The sequence below is a fragment of the Petaurus breviceps genome, unplaced genomic scaffold (assembly GCF_028583685.1).
Source record: "Petaurus breviceps papuanus isolate PSGF00001 unplaced genomic scaffold, PetGlider_PUasm1.0 77, whole genome shotgun sequence".
Classification (NCBI taxonomy): domain Eukaryota; kingdom Metazoa; phylum Chordata; class Mammalia; order Diprotodontia; family Petauridae; genus Petaurus; species Petaurus breviceps.
Window position 1 is genome coordinate 12,503,812 of NW_027186492.1, and position 13,206 is coordinate 12,517,017.

General features: G+C 35.5%; 1 protein-coding gene across 2 annotated transcripts in view; it reads right to left on the reverse strand.

Moving 5' to 3' along the window:
* Positions 1-13,206, reverse strand: part of NUBPL (NUBP iron-sulfur cluster assembly factor, mitochondrial) — a 340,914-nt gene that overhangs the window by 113,427 nt on the left and 214,281 nt on the right. For both annotated transcript variants that reach the window (XM_069105984.1, XM_069105985.1), the window contains one exon: positions 8,095-8,188. In XM_069105984.1, the coding sequence (XP_068962085.1) occupies positions 8,095-8,188 (94 nt within the window). The remainder of the gene's footprint in view (positions 1-8,094; positions 8,189-13,206) is intronic.

A 13,206-nucleotide genomic window follows, 5' to 3' on the forward strand; every position in this document is an offset into this window, starting at 1 on the left:
TCTCAGAGTTGGGACATACCTCAGAGTTCATTTACCTCAACTTTCTATGAAATGAAAGAATCTCCTAAAGAGATGGTCATAAAGCCCCCGCATGATAACATAATGTGATGGGAGCTCCCTATCTCACTAAAAGGCTCACTGAATTTTTAACAATTCTCAGTATTCCTTAAACTAAGTCAAGAACTACCTCCCTTTGACTTCTTTATTAGACTGGTGGATAATGGGAACTATGTAGACACAATATATCTGGATTTCTGTAAAGCATTTGATAAAATCTCTCATGTAAATGGGATGGAGAGATGAGGAAGAGATGATATTAATCTTGGGACAATGTCTTGCACATAGAAGATATTTGATAATTTTTTTTCTTAATTAAATTCCATTCCAACAATAGTGATTGACATTACTGTGGAGGGGCATCTCTAATGGAATGTCATAGGCATCTGATCTCAAAACTGTGCTATTTAGTATTTTTATCAATGACTTTAATGAAGAGAGAAACAAAAAGCACCTTCCTCAAATTTTCAGATGTGTGTTAATCCTGTCAGAGGATTGAAAATAGATCTAAAAAAAATTTATTTCCTAGAATCATATGCTGAATCATGTAGGTTAAAATTTAATGAGGAAAAGCTTGGGTCTAAAATAGTCAACTATACAGGTACAAAGTGAGGGCAGACATAACTAGACAATAGTTCACACCACAAGGTAACAAGCCAAGGGACCTGGGAGTTTTAGTGATCAAGTTCAATAAGAGTCTAATGTAAACTTAAGCAACATAAACAGAAACTCTAATTATGAAACCACAACTGAAGCACTCTCTTTATCTCTGTACCACATTTTGTGAAGGGCACTATCAGCTTGGAGTGGCTCTAGAGGGTAGTGACCAAGACTATGCCATAAGAGGACTGGTTGAAGGAACCAGAATGATCGCCCTGGACATAAAAAGACAGGGGGAAGCAGAAGAGAGGGCATAATAGTGGCCTTTGAATATTTTTATCTAGCTCCAGAAACGGAATAAAAAGTCACAAAGAAGAAGATTTCAGCTCAATATAAGAATAAACTTTCCAACCATTATTGCTGTATAAAAGTGGACAGTCAATTGTTTGGGATGTTATAGAAATGAGTTTGATTTGGGTATTAGTTGGAGGAGATGTTCTCTGAAGTCCCCTCCAACTCTGAGATGCCATGTCTCTAACACTTTCTAGGAGTTTCAGAGTTAACAAAAAACAAAGTGGAAACTGTTGCTCTGGAATATAAGAGCACCAAGCACTGGCTACTGTTGCAGCAGAATCCTCTGTCAACAAGTTATTTTAGAAGAATGAAAGACTGGTGCTATATGGCTTAGCAGCTGCATGCCCATGAATAGATAACTTGATTTCCTTTCAAATATACTTTTTCTATAACTTTTCAGAAAGTATTTGATATTTGATGCTGCTGAATTAAATCAGAGATCTTCACTCATATTGATAATTTATAATCACATAGTTTTCTTCCAAGGAACTCAAAGTACTTTTCCAAATACCTCTGAATACCTCACTAACTGATCTTCCCCCACAATAAGAAGGCTTCCAATTCAAGCACTTCCTCTCAATCTTACTGTTATCACTAGATGAAGTAGCCACATGTTTGACAGCTACTAAAGAAATGAAATAATATTGTGAAAGAAAAGAAACCATAGTTCTATCACACAGTCAGATGTTTAAAAAAAATTAAGTATGTGCAAAGATGTGCCAAGAAAGTACATAGCCTGACAGGTGCAGGGAATTACACTGGATTCATGGCTATACATTAACCCACTAAGGACACATAATATAAGAATTATAGCTGTAAGGACCGTCATAGATAATCTAGTCCAACCCTCTCATTTTTACAGACGAGGAAATGGAGATCTAGAGAAGCTGTGATTTCTCTAGGGTCACACAATAACTAGCTAAACTGGGATCTGAATCCACTGACTGTAACTCCATTCATCTTTTCACTACATTCCCAGCAGTCTTTGATTATGTTGGACAGTGGAAAGTGCTCTGGGGCTGACGTCAGAAGCTCTTAGTTAAAATCTCGAGTTTGACATTCACTAATTAGCCCTATGCATTCAAGCAAGTCGTTTCCTGTCTCTCTGCCTATTTCCTCATCTATAAAACGGGGAGAATAATACTTGAGGAGGTAGTGTGGTATGATGATAGCAGTAGATTTGGAGACAGAGGACCAGGTTTGGAATCCCAAGTCCTCCTATTTATTACTCGGGCAAGTCACCTATCTTTGTTTCCATGTTCCCTGCACCAGGGGTGTCCAATTCAAGTAGTAACCCATGCCAAGGATCCCTGCAAGCTGCATCTTGACTTGGTTTTAAAATGTAATATTATCTATGTTTTATTTTATTTATTTTGTTAAATATTTCCCAATTGCATTTTAATTTTGTTCAGGCTGTACTTGGGCGTGCTCTATGTGTTTGACACCCCTGATCTAGGCGATGTCAAGGATTTCTTTCAACTCCAAATCCTATAACCTAATTTCACAGGGGATTGTAAGGGAAAATCTATGAAAATATGAGCTGTTACTAAGATTGTTCTTTTTATTATTATTATTATTGATACTACTGGTGGTAGTAAAAGGAAGACAAGGTAGGCAGGAATAGTAATAATATACAATAGATATTAATATGATCACTATATATAAATATAATAGGGTAATAATATATATATATATATATATATAATAAGAGGGTAGATAAGAGGAGAAAAGATTGGGGAAGCAGAGTAAAATGTTTTCTTCTGTGTTTTCTATGTGTATAAATTTTTGCCCTTGATGACTGAATAAAAGTATCACTAAATTTTTTTAAACTGTTGTAATGTTTTAATATATAAACTGTATTAAATTTTAAAGTTAGGAAAACTACCCCAGGTAATTGTATGAAAATTCTCTACAGGAAGCCTTTCCACCTTACCTCTCCCTCTCCGAACTAGTTTTATCTTTCTGAGATTACATTTCATCTAGGTAGACAGATCTTAGATATACTCAAGTATTGTCTAGGGTGTTTGTTGTTTTCCCAGCTGTCGCCTAACTTGAGCCTCTTAAGGGCAGGGACCCTATCTAGATGGAATTTCAGCAAGACAGCTGAATGAGAGCTTGTGTCTAAGTCCAGGAAGCCCTATTACCTCAAAACAGCAAGAAAAGTAATAAATTCATCAAATAAGCTAAATAAATCATAATGGCAGCTAAAAGAAAGTAAAGAAGGGAGATTTTCATCAAGATGGCTGTTTGAGAGGGTAAGATTAACTACAACTCTCCATCATCATCTCAAAAGAGAAGGAAATGTACCAAAGAGCAAATAACAAACAACAAAGAGGGAAAAGGAAGAAGAAAAACATTCTGAAAAAACCAGGACAGAAAATTTCAAAAAAATGAGCAACAATAAAAATAGGCCTACTATAATGAAGAAATACTACAAAAAGAAAGGAAACGATCCAAAATCTCTAAAGTAAGGGAATATACTTCAGTGCCAACCAAGAAACCCACAAAAAAATGTCAAATTAATAAGTTTTAAAACCTCCAGAAGGTTCAAAATAGCAATAAAAAAATTAAAAGAAATTTTTGAAAAGGAAATAATAGAAATCAGTGCAGTAATCAGAATTCTGAATGAAAGAATTAAAAAACAACAGAATTGAAAGCAAACATAATTTCTCCAAGAGGCAAATTTTCTGAAGAAAAAAAATGGCAGACTTCATACTTAAAAATATAGAAACTGAAGAAAAATTACCTAAAAAAACAAAAGGCCACATTACTGTAAGAACATATGGGATCTCACAAGCCAATGAAACTGGCCTTAAAAATAGAATGAAAAGGATTTCCAAGAAGATACGACAAAGATGTTAGAAGAGTTATAGGAAAATAAGCATACTGATGCATTGTTGGTAGACCTGTGAATGGGTAAAACCATTCTGGAAAGCCATTTGGAATTATACACAAAAATTATCAGACAATATATACCTTTGATTTAGCTATTTCACTGCTAAGTCAATATCCAAAAGACATCAAAGAAAGTTCTTTATGTATATAATGTTTATAATAGCTCTTTTTGTGGTGGCAAAAAAGTAAAAACTAAAAGGATGTCCCACAAGTGAGGAATAGCTGAATAATATGTTGTAGTATAACAATATGATGTATTATTACTATGCTAATAGAAATGGGGAAATAGATGATTTTAAAAAACACACAAAGGCATATAAACTGATGCATAAGAAATGAACAATTTTGAGTACTTTTATAAATCAATGTAGAATGACATGAGTAGAACCAGAATAACAATTTATTCACTGATGATAACATTTTAAAACCAACTTCTGAAAGCCATAAGAAAGGACAATACAAGGACCTTTGTAATTCCAGGACCAATCCTATTCATTACAAAAAGTAAGTGATTTAGGCTGAAAAATAAGATATATATTCTTTCATAGAAAGCTACTGAAGAAATCTTTTGCATGGTGGAAAAACTAGCAGACCTAGAGTACGGATGACCTGAGTGTCTAAAAAAGCCTCAGATACTTCCCAGCTGTGTGACCCTGGGTAAGTCACTAACCTTCACCTGTCTCTGTTTTGCAAATTGTAAAATAGGGATAATAGCTGTTCCTACCTCACAGGGTTGTGAGGATCAAATGAGATAGCAATTATAAAGCCCTTAGCACCCTACCTGGCACATAGTAGGTACTTAATAAATGCTTATTCCTTTCCCCTTAAGTATATGTATTTATGAAAAGAAATTTTGGGGTTTTTATGAGGTAAGGAGTAGGAGAGAGAGAAAATATATTTAATATATTTCTACTAAATTTTTTTAAAGTTAGAGGTGGGAGCAGTGCTACAGATGTGAAACCTCATCTGAAAGTTCAGATGAGGTGAGTGTATTATTAATTTTATTCAACTGTTTAACTTTGGTGCAAGAGACAAAAAAAATTTAGAATGATGTGTATGTATATATGGGGAATCCCTGATAAAGGTATGAAAAGAAAACAGGAAGGATTTTTTCATCTGACATTCTACAGTAGATCACATTTTTACAGCCATATGCTGAAAGATATCAAGAATACAAAATCACACTGTGATTATTGTTTGCTAAACACAAAAAAGCCTTTGATTCAATAGAGAAAAAGCTGCCTTAAAGATTTTCATCTGATAAGGTGTCTCCTAATCTTATATCAAAATCATATAAGACTCCTTGAAAGATGTACCAATGGTAACTTAATTCAATGATCCTCTGATTATTAATGCTAAATGAGGCATAAAACAAGGGAAATACAAGTTTGCCAAAGGGGCTACCCATCATCATGGAGGCTATTCTATGAAGAATCAAAATGGATCCTATGAATGGTGAAAATTTCTAGATTTTCTTGTTTGTAGATAAAACTGTACTAACTGCATCAAATCCTGGGACACTGGAGAGCTTCCTAAATGAGAATCATAGTTACTAAAAAAAGATTCTGGCCCACACATCTGCATTGGAAAACTCAAGTGGATGAAAACTACCTATTGATGAAAAATGCCTTTTCCAGCTTTTGACATGCATCTATGAACAACCCTTAGAGCGCATCCATCAGCATGTGAATCTTGGATGGGCAGTGTGAATGTACAGTGAGCCGTGCCCCAACGTGAACAGAAAGAAGGAAGAGAGCAAGGCTGCCTTTGGGAAATTATGGAGTCCTGTCATTGACTTCAGATTTCCCCTGGAAACTGGGCCCATCTTTTTTTTTTTAATTAATTTGTTTGTTTCCTTTTAGTTTACAGGATTCAATTCCACAATTCCTTGAGTTTCACATTTTGTCCCCTCCTTCCCCTCCCCGCCACGGTGGCATATATTCAAGTATAGGATTTGTAAATACTTTCACATTATACATTAGTCAGGTTATAAAGACGGAATATATCAGACAATAAAAAATGGTAAAGAGGACATAAAACCAAACAAGAAAAGGAAAAAGATCAGGTATTTTGCTTCCATCTGTATATAAACTCATTTCCTGCTAGTTCTTTCTCTGGATGCACACATTTCTCTCCATCATGAGTCTTTTGGGATTGACTTATATCACTGCATTGCTGAGAAGAGTCCAGTCTATCATAGTTGGTCATCACACATACGTTGTGTCTGTAATTGTGTACAAATTTTTCCTGGTTCTACTCTTCTCACTCAGCATCAGTTCGTATAAGCCTCTCCAGGTAAATATAAAGTCCATCTGCTCCTCGTTTCTTATAGCACAACAATATTCCATAACAAGCATATGCCACAACTTTTCAGCCATTCCCCAATTGATGGGCACCCCCTTAATTTCCAATTCTTTGCCACCCAAAAAGAGCTGCTATAAACATTTTTGTACATATGGGTCTTCCTCCCACTTCTATGATCTCTTTGGGATATAACCCTAGGAGTGGTATTGCTGGGTCAAAGTATATGAAAGTATTTATAGCCCTTTGGGCATAATTCCAGATTGCTCTCCAGAAAGGCTGGATCAGTTCACAACTCCACCAGCAATGCATTAGTGTTCCAATTTGCCCACATCCTCTCCAAAATTTGTCATTTTCCTGTTTTGTCATCTTAGCCAATCTGACTGGTGAGATGTGATACCTCAGAGTTGTTTTGATTTGCATTTCTCTAATCAATAGTGATTTCGAGCATTTCTTCATGTGCTTGTAGATATTTTTAATTTCTTTCTCTGAAAATTACCTTTTCATATCCTTTGTCCATTTATCAATTGGGGAATGACTATGGCCCATCTTTTTAACACCAATATTCTTCTGGTGATGTTATTTGCCTGGGAGTTGTAGAATACCACAGTCTCTGGAAAAATGATACTGAGGATCACTCAAGGGTACTAGAGAGGTAATGGTGAATGAATTGCATAAGATATATATATATATATATATATATATATATATATATATATATATATCAATCTGCAAGCACCATCAGTATTCATGTAATATCAGAAGATACAGAGGCTGTCCTCCCAGCAGGTTGACTGGATTCACTGTGGAGGATTTAAAGGAAGAAATGGACAAGAGTTGCACAGTATGAATTAGGTACTGATGGTTTCCAATATGCCTCTCTGAAGGGAGTATCCTCCTTGATGAGAACACAGATTTATCAAAATATCACAGTAAATACAGGACACTGTGCTAGGCAATGGAAAGATAAAGACAAAAAATGGGTCCCTGCCTTCAAGGAGCATACATTCGACAGGGGGTAGGGAGAGGGAGTACAACATATATACATTTGTTAAAATGAGTACCAGTAAGACACCATAAAGGACATATATATAATTAGAAAAGGAGGTGGCCCATTCATATAGTGTAAGGGAGAATACAGGAACAGCCTAAATGGTGCACTACGTAAGGAATTTTAAAAGACCAGGAAAAGGCCTCAGGGCATAGTGGCAGAGCTTCTGTGAAGGATTTTTTTCTGACACAGGTTGGTGCTTAATAAATTTACTTGGTCTGACTTGGCATTGGCAAGAATCCCACAGCATGAGAAGACATGGAGAGATTATGATCTGCCCGTGTGAGAATGTTCATCTAATTGAAGAGACAACTCCATCAAACTATCAGAAAACTGGCATACCTGCCACAGAATCTATGTGTGTATTTTTCACATTCAAAAAACTTACTGAGAATTAATTCAATAAGTAATTGTCACTCTTTATTTTAAAAAATTGGTATATATTTTAAAATTATGAAGATAATAAACACTATGAATGGAATGATCTTTTATCGTTGACTTCATCTTCTTAGAGCAATGGGCACAAAAGGGACTCTTCAAGCAAGTAAAATGCTAAGAAATCTGCTTCGCTATGTTGAAAACATTGTTCTGTCACTCAGCTTTCCCCCTTTTCTTTTATCTAAAATAATTCTGAAAGCTTGCTTAAGTTTGCTATGTGGCTCTTTGCCATGATGAGGGAGTCCAGCAGGATTTTTAACAGAGGCTTATCAGGGTTTTTTAAAGACAGAAAAAAGTCTGCATGTTACAAAGAACCCCTCCACCCAATATTTCACATGTGGTGATCTAAAAATATCAAACAAATCACAAATCAACATACATAAAGTTTTAAAATTTACCTGAAATTGGGATATTCTGAGAGACTGATAACTGTACATCTCCTGTTCCTGGTGGCATGTCAATAACTAAATAGTCCAGCTGACCCCAGTCTACCTATGAACCAAAATGACAAATATGTTAAATAACAGTAGTGTACAACAGCTGAAGAATGCTCAGTGAAATTAATCATGGTAGTCCATAGCTACTAAAGAAATTAATGGCAAAGAAATTTGCCACCTTTTTCATATCTTACCTTTATGAATGGTCAGGGGCAATTTTCAAATGGTTTCATGTACATAGAGTGAACTCATTACAAAATTGGCCTCTACTGAAGAAAATACTTTACTTCTATTTCACCAAATACTTTAGTATTATAATTGAAAAGTATAGTCCTTTGGTGTTTTTTTTAAAGATCACTTTGTTTTAGTGGTCCTTCATTCTCAATGAAGGACAAAGGTATAAAATTAAAGTGGGAAATTTACTTTTAAAGGTAACACTGCAAGTAACTTGTTAAAAAAATGATATAAGACACAATATCATTCAAGATGCTTAAATATTATTAATGTTCCCATTTCTTAAATGGTAAGCTGTAGAGAAGACCAGGAGTGAGTGAATCTCATAACCAGTACAATGAATACAAATCGCCCCTACTTACCTAGCCCTGTAGGTTTCCCAAAGCACTCTCTTCAGGAAAACCCTGAATCCTGAAGGTGAGGCAGTAGAACAAAGACCATGATGCCCTTTCACCTGTTGAGAGAACTGAGCCCTGAAGCAGTGAGGTGATTTGGCTACTTTGAAACTTACTACCTATGTGACTGAACAAGTCACAGTGGGACCTCAACTTTCTCATGTGTAAAATGACAGGGTGCAAATGAATGGCCTCTAGCGACCCTTCCATCTCTAGATTTTGTTCTGGTTCTCCTCAGAAGTCAAAGTCATGTTTTCTTATAATCTAGAAGAGTGATATTAAACTCACAGAAACAGGGGCCGCTAAAAACCATACTTAACAATCCCTACAGGTTGCATATTGACCTGGAAAACTACACATTAATATTAACTATATTTTAATATATTTTTATTTATTTTGTTAAATATATCCCAGTTACATTTTAATCTGGTGCTGGCTACCTTGGAATATTCTAGGCAGTGCATTTGACATGGGTCTAGATACTATAATTTCTTGAAGCTTAAATCAAAATGAAAACTCAGTAAGCTATATATTTTCTCAGGTAAAATTCCACCTTCTTCAAGAAGTCTTTTCCAATTCCCCTTAATTGCTGCCACCTTCCCTTTGCTATAATTTCCAATTTATCCCGTATAGATCTTATTTGTTCATAGTTATATGATTTCTCCCCCCATTAGATTGTGAGTTCTTAAGGGAAGGTACTATTTTTACCTCCCTCTGTATCCTCAGTGCCTAGCATAGTGCCTGGCACTTAGTAGGAATTTAATAAACACCTGTTGACCTGACTTTTCTATTAGTATATTGTTATGGTGTCAATAATTAAAATATGAGAAGGGAAAAAACTGACAACAAATCACAACAAAGCAGAACTTCAGATCACAGAAAACTAAAAAGTAATTCTTAAATGACATTAATGACAATACTAATGTACCAGTGTATATAGCACTTTAAAATCTATTATCTCATTACCTTTTATTTAGCCTCGCACATAGTAGGCAATTAATGTTTATTGATTGATTGACTGATCTTGCAAGGTATTTATTTATCTATGTGTTATAGGTGAAGAAAAAGCACTGGGCCTGGAATAATAACAGATGCCACCACTAACTTTATGCACATGAACTTGGACAAGTCATTTAAATTCCAAAGGCTCAGTTTCCTTACCTCTTAGACTTGACAGACACTGAGGTCCTTTCTACTTCTAAATCTACAATCTTAAATCTATAAAATCTTAATCATATATATCCATACACATACACATATGTAGATATAAACATAGACATACATACATACCCTTGCATTCTACTTTTTTGATTCAAATTTTATTATAAGCTATGAAAGACCCTGATATCATAAAAGACCAGGATGTGATGAACATCAATGGACTTCATTTTCAATACAGAGCACTTGGCTTAGAAAATGGGTAATAAAAGCAATGTATTCCAAAAACACACTATGCCTATGGCCTATTAAACTATTTCAGAAGATGATAAAAAAGGATCATTTTCATTTTATATTGACTGAATTTCGACAAAATTGTTCCCCAAAAGGAACTTCCTCTAGGGTAATTGGTTTCTAAAAGCTGCTACTTTTTGCACAGAAACACCCTGGAACTGGCAGACTAATGTGCCTCTGTGTTTCAGGGAACATCAAGTGACTGGCGCCAACAAGTTATCATTGTTGTTGCTTGGCATTTAATCATATTTATCTGTTTGGCTCTGGTTTCTCCCTCGTTAAAATAGAAATACTGTCAAGGCCCCATGGAACCCAAAATATTCCTTTGTTCCAGCAATTATCTCCTGATTTTAAAGTATCAGAATAAAGAGAACAGCTTAGTTCTAGTCAACTTTCATTACTACTCAACTATACTGGCTGCCAAAAAACTCAGTTCTCTTAAAAGGTGAACAGAAAAGTAGTGCTTCTAATATAATTTGAGGTCTCCCCAGATCCTGCTTATCCTTTGCTTACTCATATAAAGTAGGTTTTTCTAATTACATAAGTATAAGTATCAAAGAAAAGTGAACCATTTCAGCTACTGCAAAGTTCTCAACAGGCCAAATTTTTTTATGAGGAAACTAGAAAATTATGAACAGCTAGAAATATTTAAGTCAATAATACATGGAAAATTTTTAAAAGAAAGCTTCTGAAAAGGTTTTTACTATTTTAAAAAGTTCAAGCCAATAACTGTAGAGAAGCCCAAAATAAGTCTAAGCAACAGCTTAAAAACTGCTATGATTTCATTTAATTCAACAAGCAATTATTAAGCACCTTTTATATGTCAGGCACTGCAGATACAAAGACAAAAATAAAATAGTCCCTGCCCTCAACAAACTTCCATTCTACTGGAGCAATACAGTAAAGACATAGATAATGCAACACAAAACTTGGTTTTCATAACACTGCTGTCATTGTTCTCTTACTACTCTTGGACCGATTCTTCTTGGTCTCTACAGGATCATCATTCATGTCCCACTGCCTATGTGTGGATGCATCTCAGGTTCTCTTTCCTGTCCTCTCTACAATTCTGTCTTTTTAGTGATATCAGCTCCCATGATCCAACTATCATCTCCATGTAAATGGCTCCCAAATAGACAATCCACCACTCAATTCTCTTCTGAGTGCCAGCTTGGGAGATTCTAATTGTGTGCTTGATATCTCCAGGTGCCTACTCAAAAACACCATCTGGATATTACATAGGTATCCCAAACTCAACGTAAATAAAAATAAACAAAAAAAAAGGAACTCAAATTTCCCCTTTAAAATCCATACCCCAACTCTTCATAATTCCCTAGTTCTGTTCAGGGTCAGATCATATTTCTGGTCACACTGGTTTAAAAAATCCCCAAATCATTCTTGATTCTTCATTGTCAATTCACCCCTCCATATTCAATCAATTGCCATCATGTAGGTTTGCCTCAACATTTCATGTCTCTGCCTCGTTCTCTATACTCCATTCCATTCCTGGTCATCCAGGCTCTCACTGCTTCTCAATTAGGCTATGGCAACTGGCTCATAATCTGTTTTCCTGCCTCCAGTTTCTCCCATGTTTAATCTCATGTCACTCCCCTTCTAAAAAATCTCCACTGGTTACTAACTTCCTCAAGCATATAAATGCAAATTCCTCTAGAATTCAAAAGCCTCCAGAGCCTCTCCTTTTGATTGCCAGCTTCCTCCCAGAACTTCCATTTTAAGGAGTAAGTCCAGACCAGTAATATATTCATTCATCTCTGAGATGCCCACTTGAGTATCCTGAAATTTCTCTCTAACAGTCCAGAAACCCTTTACACAAAAAGATCATTCCACCCCTGAACTTTACACATTGTAAGTACACTCCAAACCTGTGATGTCTCCCCCTGATTTCCTGGTTCCTTCCAGAATTTCCAATTTAAGGACACCCAGGCCAGCCCTGTCTTTGTTCCTCTTTATCCTGCAATCTGGACTCTCCTGTACTTTTTATATAATGCCCTTTTGCTGAGTATCTCCATCCCGCCCCACATAGAAAGCTATAGAGTTTAACCTTAATAAGTCCCTTATGATTTTTTTTCCATGTTTACCTTTTTATGCTTCTCTTGAGTCTTGTATTTAAAAGTCACATTTTCTCTGGTCTTTCCATAAGGAATACTTTTGAAAGGCATTTATTTCATTAAACATCCATTTTTTCCTTTGAAAGATTATATTCAGTTTTGTTAGCTAAGTGGTTCTTGATTGTAATACCAGTTTTTTGCTTTGATAATATCATATTCCAAGCTCTCTGCTCTTTTAACATGGTAGCTGCTGAAATCTTATGTGACCCTGACTGTGGGTCAAAGGTATTTGAATAGTTTCTTTTTTGCTACTTGAAATATTTTCTCTTTGACCTGGGAGCACTAGAATTTGACTATCATATTCCTGGGATATTTCATTTTGGGACCTCTTTCAGGTGGTGACTGGTGTATTCTTTCAATTTCTAGTTTATCCTCCGGTTTTAAGATATCAGGGTAGTTTTGCTTGAGAATTTCTTGATATATGATATCATAGTTTCAGGTCATCTAATAATTCTAAAATTATCTCTCCTGGATCTATTTTCCAGGAGAGTTGCATTTCCAATGAGCTTTTCATATTTTCTTCTACTTTTTTTTTCAGTCTTTTGACTTTGTTTTATTGCTTCTTGATGTCTCATGGAGTTATTGGCTTCCACTTGCCCAATTCTCTTTTTTAAGGCATAATTTTCTTCAGTGAACTTTTGGGCCTCTTTTTCCATTTGGCCAATTCTGTTTTTTTTTTTTTGTTTGTTTTGTTTTGTTTTTTTTGCTTTTTGGAGGGCAATTGGGGTTAAGTGACTTGCCCAAAGTCACACGGCTAATAAGTGGGTCAAGTGTCTGATTTGAACTCTGTATTTGAACTCAGGTCCTCCTGATTCCAGCGCCAGTGTTCTATTCACTGTGCCACCTAGCTGCCCCCAATTCTG